The sequence below is a fragment of the Lissotriton vulgaris genome, chromosome 11 (genome assembly GCF_964263255.1).
Source record: "Lissotriton vulgaris chromosome 11, aLisVul1.2, whole genome shotgun sequence".
Classification (NCBI taxonomy): domain Eukaryota; kingdom Metazoa; phylum Chordata; class Amphibia; order Caudata; family Salamandridae; genus Lissotriton; species Lissotriton vulgaris.
In genome coordinates this window covers 1,062,383,472-1,062,406,427 of record NC_141699.1, presented here as the reverse complement: position 1 = coordinate 1,062,406,427, position 22,956 = coordinate 1,062,383,472, and the positions used below count along the sequence as shown (strand labels likewise).

Below are 22,956 nucleotides of genomic sequence, written 5' to 3'. Positions count from 1 at the left end.
ACGAGCCGATTTTATGTTTTTCTTATTGAACTTCATCCTTTATTTTTCATTTTTTTTTAACGTTTTGCAAACGCCAAAGCGTTTCGTCCACACAGGGACTTCTTCAGGGCTCACAATGTTTTTTTATATGATACGCTTTCACATGACCAATTTTGACTGTATTTGTAACCAGTCAATCTGTAAAAGATTTGAGGATAACTGGTGGCCCGTGTATCAGTCGTTTTTTTCTGGGTTTTTTCTGTATGTATACCTCTTTTACACCAAGTAATTTACACTGTTGTATATTTTAAAGCAATGACAGCAAGCAGATCCAACCGCACGATCGTCCATAGCAGAAATAGCGCTACTTCTGCTGTGGACAATCGTGCGACAACTGTACTGTGAATCTGTTAATTGTTTGACCTTTCAAAAAGTGTGCTGGGCAACTCAGAAGTGATAGTTGCATATACAATTGCTTTTTTGCAACCTAAATATAGGACGGAATAATCTAGCCAGTGTGCCAAGATTTATTTTCCTGAATACACCCACCATGGAGCTCCAGGGATGGATAAGTGCCAACTCCCCTTGCAATGTTTGGGACCAATACCAGGGGAACTTAAACCCAAGCCTGTCAGGAGACCGTGGTTCAATGAAAAGAGTTGACCAACCTTCCTGGATGGGCATTGGAGGTGCTCTTGCATGAGGAAGGTTCTGCTAAGGAGAGGGGCCATGAAGGTGGTGAGGTGGGTTGTGCCGGAGAGGTCCACTGCCTCCTCCAGGAAGTACGTGACCTTTCTTTGAGGTCGAGAAACAGGGATCCTGAATTGACCTGGGAGTGGAATTGAACTGCATGCATCAATAGGTCAAACTTACTGAGTAACTTGCTGCCAGCTGTGCTCATGAACTATCAAAGTGTCAAGAATCACTTACCAATTAATGAAAATGTTACTGTCATCCACCGTCTCCCACGGAATGAATCAATAGTACCAGAGCAGAGACACACCTGCCAAGATCCTTCCACCTGAGACCAATCATGACAAGGAAGTGTGAGTATCTAGTTTGTTTTGTGGTAGGTTTTGTGTTTGAGCCTGAGGAAGATTCCAGCTACAATACCTGATAAGCCACAACCTTTGCAGCTAAACTGCCTCTTTCTCATCGGGTGCAAATGCTGCCTTCTTTCTAGTTGATGCTGGAGCAATGGCTCATGCACTAGTGAGTCCAACTGTGACCAGTACACCGCCTCCTATGCTTTGAGGGCCAGGCTGCACAAACCATTGAGAACAGCTTGCACCTTCCATTGGACACTTGGACAGTCTGCATAGACTGATAGAACACAAATCCAGGAAAGAAAAGGTACAGAGTCATTGCACCCAGAAAGGGGGGGGGCTGTAACAATAGCGTAGGGGACTGCTGCAGCTGCTACAAATTGTGTTTCCCTTCAAGAAACTCTCTTAGGTTTTGCCCCCAAAAAAAGGCCAACACACTCTACCACTAAAGACTGTCCTCCCAGATTGCTGGGGTATCGTCTCCCCTTAACACCATTGATGAATGTCTTCTGTTGATTATGTGCATCAATTACCTTGTGTAGAGTAGCAACAACTTAATTTATCTTTATAAATAAAAGTATTTGATTTAATTAATTCTAATATTTGGTATCTGATGTCCGTTGAATTCTGAGACATTAACCTTAAATACCTCCCTGACAAAGCCTTTGACTGCTCAGCCTCTTCACTCTGAGGGTCACATTGCTAAAGACTTTGATTGTCACAATCTGAGCCCAGCAACCTCTTTCTGCCCTAGGACTCCTGAATAAGTTCCTACCGTTATCGAAACAGGACTATAAAGACATTACTCCCTCATTGGCCTTAGTTTCAGCCACGCCAGTGGTTGTTTCAGCACATCTATTTTACACTAGAATGATGACTGTTCAATAAATGTTTATTGAAAAACTTACATATCGTTTATTCTATGTATCTCTCTGAAACTGAGTAAGCACAAGTGACTGAGCGAAAAGTACTGCACTGTTTCCCCGGTCCTGAGAGATCACGGTTGTCGTGTTCGAGAGCTATTCTCTCCTTGGTAAGAGGGGTTTCTAGTGGCACTGTGAGCTAGCTGTTATACAGGCTAACACACCTGGTAGGGGTGTCTAAAATCAGTCTGACACCAATCCTGCAGTGTATGTTGTCTAAATGTGCAGATCCTATATAGGTTTTATAGGACCTACACAACACTTGATCAAGCCAGTAACCGATCCAAAAAACTATTTGAACTCATAAAAGCACAATCGATTTAGTGCCTGTGGCCTGCCTCTGGGTCACATGACTTTGTGTAGCTCACAGTTGGGCTTTGTGTATTCCTCCTAGACAGCCACACACAATAGAAACCCTAGGTGTGCTTGGATGGGCCATCACTGGCAGGATGTGAGGGGGAACTGGGCCCGGCCCTATATACACTTAAAAGGCCAGTTTTCTGTTTCCACAGCAAGGGCTGAATACCCCTTGTAGTCAGTATAGAGCCTGGGCAGGGAAGGCAGGAAGCCTGTATACTGGGCTTCCTGCCCAGTGGGCCTGTGGATACTCTGCCAGTAGGAAGGATTGCTGTGCTCCTGAAGGGACTGCCACTCTGCTGAACTACTACTCAGAAGGAACTGCAACCCTACTAAGCTGACCTGGTGTCTGCTGCCCTCTTGCCTGGATGAGAAGGACTGGACCTGCATCTGTTGAACATAGGACCCCAAGTGACTCCAAGGGCTTGTTGACTGGACTCCTGACTAGAACCTCTGGGACAGAAGGCTCCAAAAATCTTGAACCCAGGACCTGGAATCTGCCATCTGTTAGCCCTACCCTGCCAAGTGGTACTACCCCATGTCTTGGACCCTTGGAAATAGGCCTAAATGTGCTCCGCAGGCCCATATGTGGATCCGGCATAACCAATGCATCTTCTCTGGTCTGCAGTGCAACCCCCAGCAGAACTGATGCATCAACTCTGCTGCAAGGGTTCTCCCAATGCAAGGACTCTGCATCGACTTCGCACCCTGTGCAAAGCTTTCCACATACAGGCCTTCGCACTTTAAATCTCTCTTCTGAGGCAGCCTTGACAATGATGCAGGTTTTTGCATTGCAGCCTCAGATGTCCTTAGAACAGATGCATTGCCTCGCCTGTGTGATGCATCCTCAACACCGATCTTTGCACTGCAAGCCCTCGTTGATGGGATCCTCAGCGATAATGCAGGACCTCCCATTGCAGCTCCTCAGAACCAACACATCTCCCAGGCTGCCCCATTTGCATCCTCCAAGCTCTCCATCACGGTCAACCTGAACTTGTGACTTTGTTCTGGTCTGGTGTGACCAGAAATCCACAGTTGGTGAATTGTCCTTTTTGGCACAATTTTCACTTAAATATTTTAAATTGTATAGCTCTGGTTCTATAGATTGGGTTTTTATTGTTTTCATCACAAATTTCTCTATATCCTGGGGTTTGCTTGTGACTGCACCATGAAACAGGTTGTAATTCATGCTTTAGTAGGGGTTTACCTCCCTCAAGCAGTAACCCAATTTCTAACAGTTGGTAAATAGGAAACCCTATAACATTGAAGGGCAGTAAAGTAACACCACAAAGTTTGGCCAAGTCTATTTTTTGCATTTGAGTGAAGACGATTGCCTTTAAGAAAGAGCTTGTCAAATTCCCATTGACTTACACAAGCCTTTCCAAAACCGTGAAATATATCGAGTATCTTTATCAGAAATGAAAGTATAAGGTAATCCATGAAGACAAAAATGCCAAAAAAACTTTGGGTCATTTCTTCTGCAGTTGCCAATTTGGGCAATGGAGGAAAATCTGTAGAAATGATATGCCAGGTTTCAGAAGCCACTGGTAGCAATTGTTTGTATCCAAAAGGCCAAGAATTTAAAGAAGTACATTAGGTACAAATAAGGGGGCCATTGAAGGAACTGCTTGAAGTCAGATTTTGTGATTGATTATTTGTTTGCATGTAGCTTTCAGTGTAATGGGATATGTTGGGAATTACTTTGTGCATATTTTTACCTTATTAGTGTTTTGCTTCAGGGTGTATTTGGGCTCTTGTCACATGGAATCAATGTTTGATCATGTTTTATTGGGAGGCATTTGATACCTTCTTACATAATTCATTACGTTGAAGGATTAAGAGCATGTGATGGTTATAATAGCAAACAGAAAGAATAATATAGAAGGCTCCAGATTAGCACTTTGCAAAAAATGCAGAGGGAGTCTAGGCAAAATATTGCAGTTACATTTACATAAACGGGGGGTGGAGGGTCTAAGGGAGTTTTAAGACCTGCCCAGGCTATCATCCCCTAAATCACATAATGAAACTACACAGAAACCTGGTGGTCTAAGCAACAAAGAGACAATCATGTACTCAAAAACCTATAGAATTCAAAAGTCACCAAAGTACTGAGTAGAATAACCAATAGGTCTTCTATAGAATTAATAATCCAACGCATCCAACCACCAGCAAAAGTAGGTGAGACCCAAGAAATCTTGTTAGTGATCTTATTTTCTCATCTGGTCATCCAAAAGTTTGGACTGGAGTGTCTCTAGATCATTGAGACTGCTTCCAGATCCACCTGATTGGACTGGGGTTAAGCCCACAATCACTTGTAGACCATGCGTGGGATCAATAAATGGGACCAAGTGCAGTGTAAAGAGTGAATGTGTACAGAAAGTGAAGTTTAAAATAGAATAGAGGACTAACAGTAAGGTAACTTTAATAGCTGTAAGCCTCTTTCTGTTTAAAAAGCAGAACAGCGCAAAAACGCAGTGTATACAAAGAGCTGCTTAGAGGCCGACATGTTTCTGCCAATCAGGGGGATAACTCCCTCGGCTTTCTTCAGGGCCTCTTTTCTTAGAAAATCTTTTGCTACTGCTAGTGCGAACCACAATCAAAATCCTACAGGAAACAAATAAAGTGACAACATAAAGGATATGTGTTTCTATTCCTCCATGTCAGCTGGTGTATCAATCACCTAAAAAAAGGGGATGCAAAGTGGTATAAGTACATTGGATATTAAACAATATAGATCAGTAATTCGGAAAAGGACCGCCTAAGTTCCTTACTCACCCATACTGACAGGGGATATTACCCCCCCTCGCCTGGACCAAGCTCAGGGTAAGGGAGGCCACGGTCTAAAGAGGTAAGAAAAAAAGGGGAGAACACTCACATTAAGAGGAAAGAAAAAGAACTAATTCTTTCTATCTATAGTGAGTCCCTTATAACTGTCTTAGCTCTAAAGCTCATTCTCTCAGACAGTCTACAACTAAGCTCACCCACTGGCTCTCTGACTAGGTAGTAGTAAAAAGGGAACCAAGCTCCCTCACTTAAGGACCTCTCCATCTCGAGTTCAAAGAGTGTTAAATAACACGATAGTAATAACTGCAGATGTTGCTTTCACTTACCTCTCCGTCGTTGCCTCGGACAATATCTGAGGTTGGGGGAGGCAACGGTCGAAGACTAAAAGCGTCTTATATTGGTTATGATTCACATCGTTTTCACCTATCCAACCGATAGGGTAGCATCACGTGTAAAAGCGTTGGCCAATATTCGTGCTGATTAAACGAACCACCGGCCCTTGAATCTCTGCTATGGATTTGCATTCCTTAGTAATTATTATTAAAATTACTTCTTTGGGACAAGGTGTCATTATAACGTTAGTCGTTGATAAAAGTATAGACTATTGGTGATGTCCCTTCACATCTGGGAAACTGTCTTTCAGGCACACACCAGGCCTGGTTGCACAGAGGCTCTTTGAGTACACTGCAGAGCACTCCTCTCCCTGTTGTAAATTAATTGGGGAACAAACTAGAGCGGATTTGGTCATATGGTTTTTCTTCAAGGTGCTACAGCCCTTCCACTCCCTTTGATACTCCCTCTGTTAATCCCTCCACTTCTCCCTCCCAGGTGCCCAACTAGCTCCTAATCCCCCCTTTATGCATACACAAAACAGAGAAATCTTACACAAGTAGCCCAATAGGCCTTGCTGTTGTAGCACAAAGAGGTGTGGTCACACTACTGAGCTCTTCTAAAATACACATTATGCTGTCACCGTCACTTTATGTGATATACCCAGGAAAGGGACAACTGTCTACTGCCCTCAATGAGGGCACCCTTGATACACCACTTGGAGCCATAGAACAGGTTCAGGGCTTCACATTGTCAGGGACACTTCTAGGCCTATGGCCACTCACATAGGTTATCATGGCACCAGGGACAAAATAAAAGTCAGGCTGTGCTTAGGGCATGGTAACACATCTGTACACAATGCAGGGGATGCTCCTGTCCCAACAATGATACATTAGTTATATCAAAAGAATATATTTATAATGTGGTCTTTGGTTTCCTTGTTGTTTAAGACTTAGAAAAGTTGCTTTATAAGATATCTATAACTTCTAGTCTTGCTTTTACTTGTCTCGTAGGTGAGTGAAACTCATAGTTGTACTAGAAGGGGCCTGGTATGTAATACCCTTAACACATCATTATTAAAGTTTCTGTCATGCATCTTACTTTGGTCATTACAATGTAGAGATTTCTAGAACATGGCCTTGACTAAAATCTTTCCTCTTTCAATTGTTGCTGAAATGTGTGGGATTGTTGATCATTGTAAATCAAGAGGTGAGTTGCTGAAAAGGGTGAGTATGATGAGTAAGATGCATGGGGTGTAGGTAATTAGTGGAGTTTATGGGTAACATGTTTTGTATTGATTGATTGTGTGTGTGTTGTAACAAAATATAGTGATGGGGTGATGCAGTTAGTGAATGGGGTACAAGATTAGATAGTTTGGGATTATTGGAAGTTGGGTCCTAGGTGAAGCAAAGTAGAGCAAGGTGTGAACTCATGTAGCTTATGTGATATGTAGATGCAGTACATTATTTGGATTGATGTGGAGTGTGGTGGATTATAAAAAAGTACATAGGGTAGAATGTTGTATGTTGGGGTGGATTAATGTGTGTGGTGTACATGTGTGCAGTGTTTTAGAAAGATGAAATCCAGAGAGTGAGTGGATTTTGTTTGTGGGGTGAACAGAAGAAATGTATTGGTCTATACATATGGTGGAGAATGTAATGTATGTGGAGAGAATGTAGTACATATGGAAATAATGTATTGTATGTGAATAGAATGTAGTCAGTTGGATTAAGAAAGTATGCAGGGAGTATGGATTTATTGTGAATTTTTTTCACAAAACTGAGAGACAATAATATTGTATCCAGAATATCGACTACCATAATATTGTGAATGTAGTTAAGAATAGGTTAGCTATTATTAACTACATATCTACCTTAATCCACATTCACATGCCTATGTATAATTGTATGTTATCAATGTATGAAGATGTGGAGCTATGAATAGTAAATATATATACTAATCTTCACTGAAATGTGGTAGTTGATATTCTGGAAGCAATATTTTGGCAGGACAATGTAAGACTTTATTGTGTGGGCAACAACATTTATTGTGCATGATGGAACATTTATTGTGTATGATGGAAAATATTTTGAACAGGCCAATCACTGTCCGCTAACTTCACGATCTTAGGGGACTTAAACCTCCATTTTGAAGCCATCTCAGATCCGACCATCAGCAATCTCCTAGCGGACCTAACAGCCTTGCAGCTGACCCCCCTTATACAATCCTCTACTCACTCTGCTGGTCACCTACTTGACCCGGTTTTCACCAATATCCCGGAAGCCAGAGTTGATCCTCCTAAACCCATGGGTTGGACTGATCACTCCCTCATCACATTCGTGATTTCAGTCGCTACCCAATCCAACAGGGCGGCGCCCGCCTCCTGCCTTAAACGGCCCTGGCACAAACTCCATAATATGGATTTTCCTGCCAGTTTAGGAGAACCCAACTTCGAAATCACGAACGACATTAACACGTCGTATGCCGCCTTTCAAGATTGGATCACCAAAGGACTCGACACTCTCATACCGGCTAAATGGACTAGAGGACGTAGCACCCCCTCTAACCCATGGTATGACGAGAACTTGAAAATACTTAGAAAGGAATGCAAAAGAGCGGAACGCCACTGGAGGAAAGACTACAGGGACGAGGATAAAGATTCTTATTTGGCCACACTCAAATCATATCACAAAGCTATACGCGCTGCCCGCGCATCCTTCTATGCCAAGGAAATCGACTCCAGCTCCAACCCCACGAAAACAATTTTTAAATTGGTCCAAAAACTACAAAACGGTGGCAACCCTGCCTCGTATATCTCCTCCACTCAGCAGTGCGAGGACCTCGCCACTTTCTTTACAGAAAAGGTGAGGAAGATTTACAACACCTTCTCACATAACCCTTCTGACTGCACTAGCTCTCCCAACGTCCCCTTCATGGGTGCCAGGCTCACCTGTCTGCCTGCTATCTCTCATGAGGACCTAACTAAATTCTGCAGAAAGGTGAAATCCGGTGCCCCTTCAGATCCCATGAGACTAGCCCATTTTTTAGGAGCTTTGGACTTCTTTCTCCCCTCTCTGGCCACGCTCCTTATTCTCTCCTTTTCATCGGCCACAGTACCCATATGTTGGAAACAGGCCTGGGTCACTCCTATAATCAAAAAACCCACCCTAGACCCCACAAAGCCGGAGAACTACAGGCCCGTCTCACTGCTCCCCTGGGGGTTCAAACTAGCAAAGGCCCATGCGAATACCGTACTCAATGACCATATGGCAGAAAATAACATCTTGGACCCCTCCCAACACGGGTTTAGGCCTGGGCATAGTACGGAGTCCGCCCTTCTTTCCACCACTGAACACCTCCGGAGGATTATGGACACCGGTCAGAGTGCTGCGCTGATAGTGCTTGATCTCAGCTCAGCCTTTGACACGGTCTCCCATAATATCCTACTGAGTCGCTTGGAAAGCATTGGGATCTGTGACCTGGCACTTGAATGGTTCTGATCGTTTCTTACGAGCAGGTCCTTTCGTGTGTCAGCCCCCCCATTTATCTCCCAATCACAAGCTATCGGCCAAGGATTCACGCAGGGCTCTGCCCTCAGTCCATCCCTTTTTAATTTGTATATGCAGCCTCTTGCGGCAGTGGCTAAAGAATGGGATCTCACGCTGGTGTCGTACGCCGACGACACACAGCTGGTAATCACCCTCACTGAGGTGCCCTCTACCTCCGCCACAAGATTTAGGGATGGACTGGCCGCAGTAGCCAACTGGATGACTGCAAATTGCCTACAACTGAATGCAGGGAAAACTGAGGTGTTACTCCTGGGCAAGAACCCCAGTTGCTGGAATGACCACTGGTGGCCCCCCTTGCTGGGCCCTACCCCCCCTCCCAAATCTCTGGTTAAAAACTTGAGAGTATGGTTGGACTCTGCGCTGAACTACCAGACTCACACCAAAAAAGTAGCTGCTACATGCATTGGGCTGCTGAGAAGCCTTAACCCCATTCTAGGCTTCTTTGACCCCAAAACACGGCAGCTCATTGTCCAATCCACCATCCTTGCCCGGTTGGACTATGCGAGCGTCCTTCTACTGGACGCTAACAAAGCCGAGACAACTAGGTTTCAGCGAATTCAGAACTCAACGGCCAGGGCAATAGTAGGCCTCCCCAGAAGGTGTTCTGCTAGAGCCACCATATATAGACTCCACTGGCTTCCTGTGGAAGCCCGCATTCAATTTAAGGCCCTTACCACTGCTTTCAAAATCCTTAAAACTGATGGCCCCGAACTCCTTCGCTCGCTCCTAACACCCTACACCCCCCAACGCAATCTTCGTTCTTTGGGGCAACACTTAGTAGTGGTTCCCCGCACGAAGCTCTGCCATATTGGGGGTCGCTCTTTCAGACTATTGGGAGCAAAACTCTGGAACTCCCTTCCCCTCCACATCCGCCGCCTCGACAACCTGTTCGCTTTTCGCAAACCAATAAAAACTCACCTATTCCCACCTCTGTAAGCCTCTTCTCTTCCCCTTCCCCCAGTAGGTTGTGCTAGGGTTCTTAGCGTCGGGACGCCCCGTTGCTGGGGCAGCTGTAGCGCTCAACAAACCTATAACATAACATAACATAACATAACATAACATGTTGAGAATGGAGATAGTGAATCGGGTTTATAGAGGTACAGGATTGAAGGCTTTATTGTGATTCATGGACAGTGCATGGTATGGATGCAGTCTCTGGTTGAATGGTGAAGCTGGGTGTGTGTAAAGTTGAATACTACACAATTGAGGTTAAAAGGTGTAGTTTATTAAAGGAACACAGGAGCAAGGTAGGGAACAGCCTACACAGGACTTCTCTATCAGCAACTACCATAGTTGCTAGGGAGGGGAAACTAGGATACAATAGAATACACAGGAAAACATTCTGAAGAGAATTAAAGGGCAACATAACACATCTTCCCCTTTTATAAATGGGGAAAAGAAAAAGAAAACAAATAAAACAATTAGCAAACGAAGTCTTCTAGCCACTTGGGTTTAGAGCAAATGCGTTTCCGGTTTACAAATACATCACTGCTACATGGAAGTTCATTAACAGATGTTGAATTGAAATCATGATCCGGTGGAATAGAATCAAAGGTAGCAGGAACACTAGAGGACGGAACTGACCCATCTAAATTGGGGGGAGGGTTTACTACATCTGCAATGGAAGGAACATTAATTACATCGGAGGAGGAAGGTTTTGAATTGGAGGAAAGATTTTCAGAAACACTAAAACCACCATGATCCTCACAAGGAGTAGAATTTGGAGTGGTAGTACATGACATATCAGGAGAAATAACAACGTCATTTGTTAGACAATTTTTTCCTCTGAGATGGCAATTCTTTTAAGATTCCACACTTTACCATCGCTAAGAAGGACAGCATTGCGAAGTATCTTCTTGACCATAAGAGGTTCAGAAAACTGGGAATCCCCCTTACGGACTTTCCAGGGTTTTTTCACCTTAACCCACATACCAACCTTGACTTCTGCAGTACTAGAGCAACATTTCTTATCAAAATTTCTCTTATACTCTAGGTGCTTATCAATAACATCAGTTCTGACTTTATTCATGCAAATGTCTAAACAAGATTTTTTGTGTAACCATTTGGGATTACATTTAGTTCTGGCAACACGACCTCTCATGATCTCAAAGGGAGACATTTTTAAAGCATCATGAATATTGGTCCTATAAGACCAGACAGCTTTGAAGGCTGAGGTTTCCCAATCCTCACCATTTTGTACAGCTATTTGTATAGCATTCTTCAAGACCCTGTTGAACCTCTCACAAAGTCCATTACCGCTTGGGTTGTAAAGAGAGGTAGTCTTATGGACAATACCAACACGCTCAAAGTAGGATTTAGCTAATTTGGACGTGAACTGAACGCCATTATCACTAATGACTTGATTGGGCAGGCCTTCTTCAATAAAAACTCTGTCAATAAAATTCAAAACAGAAGAAGAATCAACCTTATCTACAATGGTGATATTGGGCCATCTAGAAAATACATCAATCATAGAGATTATAAATGTATGATCGTCTCCAATTGGTCCCATAATGTCTATGGCAACAGTATGCCAAGGACCCTCTGGAACCAAGGGTTCACACATGTCGGGTTTGAGCGTGTTGAGAACTTTATCAGAATTGGCACAAGTGACGCATTCACGAACAATTCTTTCTGTAAGGACATCAATGCCTGGCCACCAATACCATTGTTTAACATTTTGTTTGGTTTTTACAATACCACAATGATCTTTGTGACACAGGTCAATAATGCCTTTCCTTAAAGAAGAAGGAGGAATAGCTTTTTCACCTCTAAAAATAGTATCATCACAAACAGTTAGTTCATTTCTAACCTCCCAATAGGGCTTAAGATCGGACGACATATCTTTCTTTTCTGTCCAACCTTCCTGAATGAAGGAAATAATAGAAATTAAAACTTTATCTTTAAGATAATCATCCTTCCACAACTTTTTATCTATGCAAAAAGGATTACTATCAAGAATATAAGCAACGTGAAGGGAATCCCACTCATTCACTTCACATTCTTGAAGGTCAGTAGGCATCCGGGAGAGGAAGTCGGCAATAACATTGCTTTTACCAGGTAAATATTCAATTTTGACAATAAAATCTTGTAGCCACATGGACATTCTTGCTATTCTAGCAGTAGCATTGTAAAGACCTTCAGTAGAAAGGAGTTTAGTGAGAGGCTTACGGTCAGATCGCACTATACACTCCCTACCACCATGATCCCATCCTCGTCGCCAATTTGTAAAGTTGAATACTACACAATTGAGGTTAAAAGGTGTAGTTTATTAAAGGAACACAGGAGCAAGGTAGGGAACAGCCTACACAGGACTTCTCTATCAGCAACTACCATAGTTGCTAGGGAGGGGAAACTAGGATACAATAGAATACACAGGAAAACATTCTGAAGAGAATTAAAGGGCAACATAACAGTGTGGCATGTAGGCTGAATGGATGTGGTCACTAAAGAAAGAGTTTCTGAGAATAATGTAATTACAAGCTGTTTATTGCTACAGAATATCTAGGTGTAAAGTGAACAGCTGTTTTACTGTGGCTGACAGATGCAAGGTTAAGTTAGAAAATGATGGGGCATATTATCAAGGAACAGCAATAAAATTATTGCCGCTTTAGCGGCACGAAACTGAATCTAAAGTGGCGATAATGGCCTTGATAATATGCCCTTGAGAATCCCAATGGAAGCCCATGTTCTAGTGTTAACATGGGCTTCTGTTGGAATTCTCTACAGCATATTATCAAGCCCATTATCACCCTTTTAGCGGCAGTTTCCTGCTGCTAAGGCGGCGATAATTTTAACGCCATTCCTTGATAATATGCCCCGGTATTTGGTAAATAAATTATGGACAGAAGTATTGGTTGAATAGAAACTTAAACATGTGGATAGTAGGTGAGAGGGTCATCAAGCATTTGGATTTCCTGGATTGACTTGGCAAATAGACCCTACATGATATTCTTATTTGGACTTGCATATTGGAGAAGGCCTTGAACATTTAGAACCTGATGAATAGTTGGATGTTAAAAGACATCTGCCCTAGTTTCAGAGGAATGGTTTAATCTAACAGGAAACCCAATGGCTACATTTCCTCCACCCACCTTTTCCCAGGGTAAAAAAAATTCCACAAGTGGACTCTTCTCTAAATTCAGCATTGCCTGTAGTAAGTGGAAGATTTTCTATGATCACCCATCGTTTAATCAAGTACTTAGACATTTGAAAATTCATTGTTTATTGAGTCTGGGGCAGTATATGAAGAAAGGGATCAGGTGGTGATCACAGGATGTCCCTTCCTGAAATGTAAGGCTGTGAATTGTAACTAATTAAACTGTGAAAATTGTAGGTGACTGTGAGGCCCTAATAATAAACCTGGAACTGTGTTTTTTCTGCCCTTTCATGAAACAGGCGTGGACTGATGAAGCAGTTTTGAAGGACATATTGAAATTATATGAACTACAAAGGTAATAAGTGTGCTTTCTCTTCTGAACAATATTGGTCCCAGTCATCCAGGATGGTCAATCACATGTGTGTTTGATTGAGCTTTGAATTATATGCGTTTGCTACACTAGATCATTATTTTTCAATGTGAAGTCAAACACCATGCTTTTTTTGTGTGGTCTTTGCATGGTCTAAAGCCATTTTTCATCTCTTTCTGATCATTTAACAAATATATACATGCATTGAGTAAACCATTACTAGGTTTATATTGTACTTTCTGGACAATTTAACCACACCTATATGTACATGTTACAACACCTTCCTCTTTATTCAGATTATTATTGCTTCGGGAAACTTGTCTATTGTTGTGCTTGAAAATCCAACTAATAGATAATTATTCTGGTTGTTTATGCCAACTTTTGGAGCAAATGTCCAACTTGCTTTGGAGTTCACAGAGAAATTTCAAATGTATTCCTGTGAAGGTGGGACACAGACTTCTGGGATAAGATTTGGAATTCCTTCAGTTTAGAGTTACTCACAAGTAAAAACATTTTTGTTTGCATAAATGCAGCAAGTGCACATTTACAGATGTGTTAATTTTCGTCTTCAATTTCCAAGTGTTTTTCGCCTTTGCTATTTTTTTCTTCACTAAAAGCAACATTATTTCACTATGGAGAAACCGCTTCCCTTACATTTCCAATAATGTTGTGGGTGTTCCCACCCTTTTCAACTTAGACATAGGGATTTACTACTGTAAAAAGTTCACTCTGATGGCGGTGGAGTAGGGGCTGAATACAGGGACCAGGTAATCCCACTGAAAAAGTTACCTTCTCAAAGTCAGGCAGTCAGAGTTCAAAACGTTTAGGTTTTCACAAGAGGAAATCAACTCATGCCATCCAAGGGTCTGGGACCCAAGGAAGCATCTCTTGGGGATCTGGAACTCACTCCAGCAGAGCCAGCAGGGCTCAGCCATATCCAGTTTTAGCAGATCACCTGCGCAGTTGCTGGTAGGCCTCTGGACCTTGTTGTGTCCCTGTAGCTCAGAACCGGAGGTTAGCCAACTGACCCTTGGAGTCACTCGGGTTGTCCTGGGATCAAACAGGAAGGGAGTTTTCAATAGCAGGGTAGTCCTCTGGCAGCAACAGGGCAGTCATCTGAAGTACAGAGCAGGACTCATGCAGCAGGGCAGTCCTCTGAAGTAGAAGGTAGTCCTTTTGTATGTCCTCTGCAGGTCCAGAAGTGAACTGTAGAGTTGATATGAATGTCCAATATTTATACTTGATGCCAGCCTTTGAAGTGGGAAAAACTTATAGACACTCCCCACACCTCGTTCTGGAAATCTCCTTCCTTTTCTTCCCAGACTTCAAGGGTTTAGGGTGACAAAGGACTAGTGTGTATGTGGGGTATTGAACAGCTCTTCCCTTCCCATCCTGGAAAGATGGCCCAGTCTGCCAACACCTTTCAGCCCTTTGTCTTACTGTCTGGGAGAAATACATATAGGCCAACTGCCATCTATTCACAGTCATGTGATCAAGGACACAGGCTTCAAGCATCAAATTGTCAAGACAAAAAAATTGCAATTTCTAAAAGAGAAATTGTCAGAATTGTGACTTAAAATACGACTTTACCATAAGCAAGGATTTTAAATTACAATTCTTTTGAGACTAAACATGACTTCTCTATCTGCTCTCAATCAAAAGTTATCACATATTAAATATAATAAGGTAGCTCAAAGTTACCCTTTGTGAGAGTTAGACCTCACAGTAGTGAAAAATGTTTAGGGATTAATTTAGGGGTGGGTTATATATATATATTAAAAAGTGTTGTTTAGGCCAGGCAAGATATTTATTTTTCTAGGTTGAATTGCCTCTTACATAATGGCCTGAGACATGTTTTAAAACACAACTTCAGTGGGTGGCACAATAAGTGCTGTAGGCCCACTAGTAGTATTTACCGTACATGTTGTACCACTTGACTATTGACTTATATGTAAATTAAATGTGCCAATCAAGTGTAGGTCAATTTTACCATGCTTTAGAGAGTAAGCACAAGCCCCTTAACAATGGTTAGCAGTAGTAGTAAAGGGGAATAGAGTGCTAAAATCAACAAAAACAAATTCCGAAAAATAGGAGGAGTGGAGGCAAAAGCTTGGGGGGTGACCCCGCAGAGAGGGCCAAGTCCAACAAAGAGTTATTGTGCCATATGTGCTGCCTGTAAATAGATTCTGGGGCCAAAATTGGCTGAGTATTACTCCTTGGGAGTGGGAGAGAAGTAGTTTGGATGGGTTCTGTTTCTTTCAAGTCCAGAAGAGCTGCATGGTGTTCCAAATATGATTTTAATTAGTGCCAAGATGCAAAAACCAATGGAGCTTTATACCATAAGAACAGAAGGTTGTGTGTGCAACCCCATGCACACCAATTGTGAGTCAAAATGATCTTCCCTGCTGTGATGCTCAGTGTTAGACCTGTTTGTGAATACCTATGTGTATGCACAACTTTTTGGAAGAAATTTTGATGGGGAAATGGTTCAAAAGAGCATACCTTGTGTATTTGTTTTAATTTAAATCCAATGAGCTTTTAGGATGCTCAAGTCACAATGAGCTATGGAGGAGCAAAGTTGTGATTTTTTTCTGTTACAAATGTTTTGAAGCTTTGGTTTCTTTACTTTACTTTACGTGCTTAAGATATTTTGCAAAGTTTGCAAAAAAACTTGACAGAAAAAAAACAACCCTGAGACAACCTACTTTAGAGGGAGATGAATTTGCTGGAACATGTTTCCTCCCAAACTGTTGTTTTGGATAACTTTTTGCCATGGTATAAGTTTACGTGTTTTTCAACTTAACAAAACTTGATCACAAAAATGATAATTTTACACACTGATAGTGTGCACTCATTGTAATGCACCTCCATGTAATACATATAGTGGGTCATGTCTTTAATACACCAGGGCAATATTTGAATTAGGCGAGCACATTTTGAAAAGTACCTGAATTTCATATTACATGAAGTTTGTGAAATTTCTCCAAATGCTGCATTATATGATTGCACATACTTTCTTGTCCACTTGGTTTGTAAAGAAAAAATCTCTCAGAGACGCTTGTAGCTCAATCAGTCTCCTGCTGGTATCTTGTTTGACATGTTTAGGCCTGGGCTAAAAGACAGCTTTAGCTTTCTTGCTTCTTCATGTTTTCCCAAAAATATCAAACAAAAAAGCCTGATCAACACTCCTTCATCATTGGTCTCTTGGGATGTCGCTCAAATTATGCCCTCTCCCACCCCCACCTTAAAGTATAGGCCAACAGAAGAGCCCATTCCACCAGTTAGACGCTTTCACTTGGAGTGACTGAATTTTCTGTTGCACATATATATATACATCTAAAAAGGTAGTTCTGCAAGAATAGAACTTTTAAGATACTTGCACTTCCCAATTACGTCTAGTGCCTAGAGTTTCATCAACTATTTCTATAACTCTCAACACATTTATTGTAAATTTCAATGTTGATTGCTCACTATAAACCATTTTTAGTTTATTTATTTATCCTACAAAAAATGAGGGCTATTTATTAGTGTAGCTAGAGTGTATATGCAAGTTTCTAGGTTGAAGCCACACACCCTCAGGTTTGTGATTTACAATACAACGACACATAGCTCACTTGAGAGGCACCTCTAGTAACTACTTGAGGAAATGCAGCATTAAGAAAAAATGTGTCTACCTAATTGGAGTTAGTGATCGTGCCAATTTGGAAGGGTTACTACTCAGCTGGTTAGTCAACGGCTTAGGTTTGATAACCACAGTATACTAAGAAATACAAAAAATCCACCACTAGCGAGTCTATTGATTTGCATTTTGCTTATTCCTACCATTGCCAGTGGGCATTCTCCTGGGACACAAATATAGTGTCACTCTAAAAAACAGTTTTCCAAAAAAACAGGTGAAGGCATTTGACTCATCCAGTGACAGCTAGTACCTGTATATGTTAGAACATCTTCACAAGTGTTCCACAGTAATCAACACATTTATTGAAATTTGGGCTATTCATCCGTCAGCATATCCCAGCATTGGCATATTTATTTACCCTACTGAAATCAAGCATAATTTATTAGAGTAGCAAAAGTTGAAATGTTCATTTTTATATTGAAGCCACACACCCTCAGCTTTGTGAAGGACATTTGAAGCAGTTGAGTCTTATTGAAGCTGAACATTTAGTAGCAATATGAGTGTTTGCAGCTTTGTGACAGATTAGTTAAGCAATTGCTTCTAACTGGATAGGGACATCTAGTAAAGTTTTGAAGGGCTGCAGTCTGGTTAAATACTTCACAATATTTATTCTGGCTTGAGAAGGATATTTAATAATTACGGGAGGTATTGTAGCTATGTGGAAAGAAAGCCCGGTTGGCTTTGCCAATGCTTGTTTATATGAGGCATGTCCACGTGTGAAAAAACGAGCAAAAATGTTTCAGACATCGGTATTGTGTGCCAAATGTGTAATTTTGCATAATCTTTGAGAAAATGTGAGATTTTTTGCAAAATCAAATTTGCTCACCCATATTTTCTTCGTTCAGGTTTTACACAATGATGGAATCCTGTGGTATGCAGGCACCCTGTCATACATTTCCATTTCCTCCCAGAGGTCTGCCCAAGACCTTTGTACATCTTAATATCTCTGGCTCAATTATATGTCTGGAGTCCTGATGATGATCCCGGTATTGTTTTTTGGATTGAAACGTTGACTTCAACCTTGGACCCTTACCACAATGGTTATAACAGACTTACGGAGCCTGCCATTCTTGGTTTATCATAGGCGCTCTGATCACTATTGTCAAATCCACCTACTGCGCTGTCAATTATCTTAAGTGTTTTTTATTTGTGTATAAATACATTTATAACTTGGATACACTATATACTGTAGAAATCCAAGTTATTGCCTCTGAGTTAGAGGTTCTTGAAGGAAGGTTATTGGAACAGGAGATTCATTCATGCCATCAGCATTACCTCACACGTTCCATTTGTATGGATGCCTTTGTTACCAGGAACATCACATATACCACACATACATTTATGCATATGTTTGGGGCGCCTGTCAATGCGATACAATGTCTACCCAAGTTCCCTGAGGCTTCTCAGGTCCCCTTGTTTTTCGAAACTTTGTTTGATTTAATGCTCAGCATGAACAAATGGAGAATACCTAGTGGTAAGCTTGGTATTTCCTCTGTTTTGTGCTTTCAGTTGGTGCCCATCAGTATTTTGCTCTAGGAAGCATTCACAATATTTTGTGATCTGCCATGTGCTTGCCTTGTACGTACCGAGCTGTGTCAAGCACACACTACATAATTAGGCTTGATGGCACTGGGATACTCCTCCACTGGCTCACATTTAATGAAACTGTAACTTTTCTTTTCTCCAAAAAGTCAAGGTACCTCAGGCCAAGTTTCTTCTTGCAAGCCCTTCTAGGCACTTCTACATAGCTCAGGCAGCATAGCTCTGGAATCAAAGTCAGCAGTGTTCCCCAATGTCCCCTGGGGGCTCTCTGGTTGTCTTCCAAAGCCAACGGAATATAAGATGTTTTGGAAGTGCCAAATCCCTCGGTATTTTATTTTTTAAAAGGTTGAGACATGTCAAAACGTTTCTGTGGTTTCTGACAGAAAACAAAGCTAAGATTGACCATGTGCTTTCAGAAGGAGAGAAGAGGACACCAATGAATTGCACATATAAGACCTCATTAATGAGGTTTTGCTGTAGGGGAGGACAGCAGGCCCTCGGCAAACGAAAAAAGCAAGGAAAGCGCTGTATCTATCAGATATGGTACATTCCTGTCCTTTTCCCCTGGGCCGATGCACAATGGGCTGCCATGCGCCAACGCAGGCCCCTTTGCACTATGGTGCAAGGGCACCTGCTTTGCGGGTATGATTAGTTTTGTTTAGGAAGGGAACCCTTCCTGCATAAAAACAATCACAAGAGGCTTTTCCTCTTTTTATGCGTGCTGTAAAATGCAGCACATATAGTAAAAGGAAAAAACGAGAAGAAATAAAGATATTTCTCCTCTTTGTGCCTCCGATACGCCTCCCCTGGGGAGGTGTAAGATTTTGGCGCTGCCTCAGATTTACGATTTTTTTTTAATCTGGGGCAGTGTCAAAAAGTCATAGATGTTGCTGTGAATGCCCCCAGCTACACTAATTACGCCTCTTTAACACAGAAAACTGTGTTAAAGAGAACAATATTCACGAGGCAGCATTAAGCCCACAAAAGTGGTTTAGTGCTGCCTCGTAAATATGGAGCAGTCTCCTGCGCCACGGAACGTCACAAAAAAGTGACCCGTGCTTAATTTGAGGCGGTCGTTTCCGGTGCTCGGCACCGGCACTTAATTGTCAACACCTTGTGACAGTCTGCCACAAGGTGGCGCTTTATGGTTAATTTAGAAATGACCACAACAACAGGTAATTATTAATTCAATATGCATTAAACATAACTGTTACCTGCTGCCCAGCTATTCTTACAGCTTTGGAGGGCTAAAATAGTTCGAATTGTCACACTTGATGTAGTGTGATGGTTGTAGTTGTGCTGTCACAATCATTGGTAACATGGCTGGGGCAATGAGTGTTGCAAGCTGCTGTGGCCACCTCAAGTGAGCTCAAATTAAGCATAATTCTTTGCAGCCAAGCAGAATATCAATATATGTAAAGGTTAGACTACTGTGTACTTTGCTGATCTTTGCTTCTCCCAAAGGTTCTCTAAGACACTATGCAAAATTTTATAAAAAATCGAAATTCATCGCTGTAGAAATGCCATCCAAAAAATCGGGAGTTCTACAAGTACCAGAATATTGTTATGTTCTCTGAAAAAAACACATTTGTTAACAGGCATTACATTTCTCTTCTGAGAAAAGTAAATACCCACAATGTAAAAATAACTCATAAAAAATCCTTTAAAAACTTTAGTGGAAAGGACATTATGGTCATGATGCAAAGCATAAAAATCATTGGCAAATACATTAGTTCATTCCTATGAAACATATGGCGTTGCCAGTGTTTGTCATTTCTCCAGATGGCTGCTCTGTGTGCATGCGCATCGGCCATCTTAGAATGGTTGGTTTAAATACTTTTAAAGCTGGCTGCCTATATAAATAGCAGATTGGCAGTGAGTGCAAAGAGGCTCGGGGGAGAAAAAGCACTGGAGGGACAAATAATCTATAAATACATTAGGGGAACATAGGGAGGCAGAAGAGAAGGGATAGAGACAGAAGGGGAAAGGAAATAGTACCTCATACACTACAGTGCAAATTTGCGACGTCCTCATTGAAAAGAAACAACTAATTCAATCAAACCACAGTAAAATGAAAATACTCCATAGGAATACAGAGGAAAGCCATTGAATCAAGAGCAGGAAACTGAAATTGACAAGAAAGCTTTTCAATCATGAGCAGGGGATGGACACAAATTCTCCTTTATCCCATTCCGTTGGACGACGGGAGCACGCCCTCCCTGGTGCTGTGAACGACCGTTGGAAGTCAGCCGGTATGACCGGCCGGTTTGAATTCCGACCACCGTCATTGTAATTCGGGGGTCAGAAGTCAAACCAGGGACGTCGGTTGGAAAGCCTCCAACCAGCAGTCGGAGGCTTTTCGACCAACATCCTAATTATCCCCCAAATAATTTAATAAAATTAACTATTTTGTATTTCTAAATTAATGTAAGACTATTTTTTTTAAATATAATTTCATTATTTTAAATTAAAATTGAACATCACGTTTAATAACTAATAGTGCATAATAAAATGGATTCATCAATTTCTACTTCAGTAAAACAATTTTCATTTAATATGTTCGAATAATAACTGTTTTTAAATTTTCCGTATACTTTACCATAGAGAGAACAGCACCCTGATTCTGAAGTCTCCCTATGGCAAACGATAGGAAAAAGTAAAAAAGTGTTTAACTCAAAAGAAAGTAGTACAAATATTTCAAACCATTCCAAAGTCAGTGCCAAAGTGTTCATGCACAGTAGCTATCTTGGAGTATTTTTTTTTGTTTCAAGAAACAACTATCCAAAGTGAATAACAGACATGTGCACCATCACATGGCAGCTATCTTGTGGTGGGCTTTTATTTGTTTTAATGCATTTTTACCCTTCTTGCATTTTTATTTTTCTAAGGGCACATTTTTTGTTCTGTGTTTGTAATTTTGTACTACCCTGTGAATGAAATGTCAGTAAGGACAATTAAATATATTATTTACCTACTTATGTATTCACAACTCATTCATAACTTCTTGATGTACAGAACAACTGGCAGAGAACATTACCAAGGCACTTACAGAAGGAGAAATCTTAAATTATCAAGACCAAATGGTTACGATATTTGTGAATAACAAAAACTGAAATTTCAAAAAAAAACAGAGGGTGCTAATACTATTTCAACTCATGAAAGCAATATGAAAATAGTGTAATCTAGAGAAAGATGCAAATACTAGAAAATTAACAGATTGAGTTTTGTACCTCAGATTTACTACGTTTTTAACAATCCTCATGTTCTTTGTGTCCTTAGAATTGCAGAACCAGAGGAATGTGCTGGAATTGTGTCTTTTCTCTTCTCGTCGGATGCTTCTTACATGACCGGAGAGACAGTCGCGGTTAGTGGAGGGTACAAGACAAGACTATAAAATGAATAGAATATTCATTTTACAACCTTACATACAGAAGAAGAAAGCAAACCAAAGTTTATACCATTTTCATGCATGTAATTACTTTACTTAAACACTACTTTTGAACTGTACGATGTGTTCTGCCTTTGTACCTTTTGTTAGCTTGTTTTGAAATTAAAAACAACATTTGCACACCCTCTGATTTTTCCTGCATGTTTATCAAAATGTCAGATGCCGATTGCTATTTCTTGTTTTACCATATTACAACAAGTCATCTATGTAGAAAAAAATGACTGTGCTCTCAGTGCTCCAAATCTACTCAGCACATATACATTGTTAATCTTTGCAGCATGGTATTACATCAGCACATTCAAGGATCAAATGCAGTTTATAATACATATATCATCAATACTGTTTTTAATGTTATTTCGTTGGTTTGCTATAATTCACAAACATCTGAATGAAGTGGAAAGCTTGCCTTGCACTTAAGCTCCTGAATTCACTTAGGGCCCGATTACGAATGATGCGGTTAGGAAAGCATTCTCACCTAGGGCCTGATTACGATGAGGTTAGGAAGGCCTCCTAACATCATTTGCTCCTTCTGAATCAGATCAGGAACGTGTCTTCCCGACCGAGGGCCCAATTACGATGTCGTTAGTAACATATGCTCCCATTGAAGTCAATGGGAGTCCAACCAAATCGTATCTGGAAGCATCCGGATGCATCATACTCAGTCAGTCGGACTCTCCCGATCCGAGTCGGTCCAAACCATTTCCAAACCGATTCGGTCGAGAAGATTTCCTAACCACATCGTACTCAGCCCCTTAGTGGGATTTGATAAATTAGGATATCATCTGTCTATCGTAGTTGCTAAAATTCTTAAGGCTTCAATTTGTTATACT

The 22,956-nt window shown here is 41.3% G+C and overlaps 1 protein-coding gene across 2 annotated transcripts in view; it reads left to right on the top strand.

Moving 5' to 3' along the window:
* The window catches only part of LOC147684072 (dehydrogenase/reductase SDR family member 4-like), a 106,170-nt gene extending 83,915 nt beyond the window's left edge, over positions 1-22,255 (top strand). For both annotated transcript variants that reach the window (XM_086944425.1, XM_086944427.1), the window contains 2 exons: positions 13,387-13,442; positions 21,958-22,255. In XM_086944425.1, the coding sequence (XP_086800551.1) occupies positions 13,387-13,442; positions 21,958-22,072 (171 nt within the window). In that variant the 3' untranslated portion in view covers positions 22,073-22,255. The remainder of the gene's footprint in view (positions 1-13,386; positions 13,443-21,957) is intronic.
* The last annotated feature ends 701 nt before the right edge of the window (positions 22,256-22,956 follow it).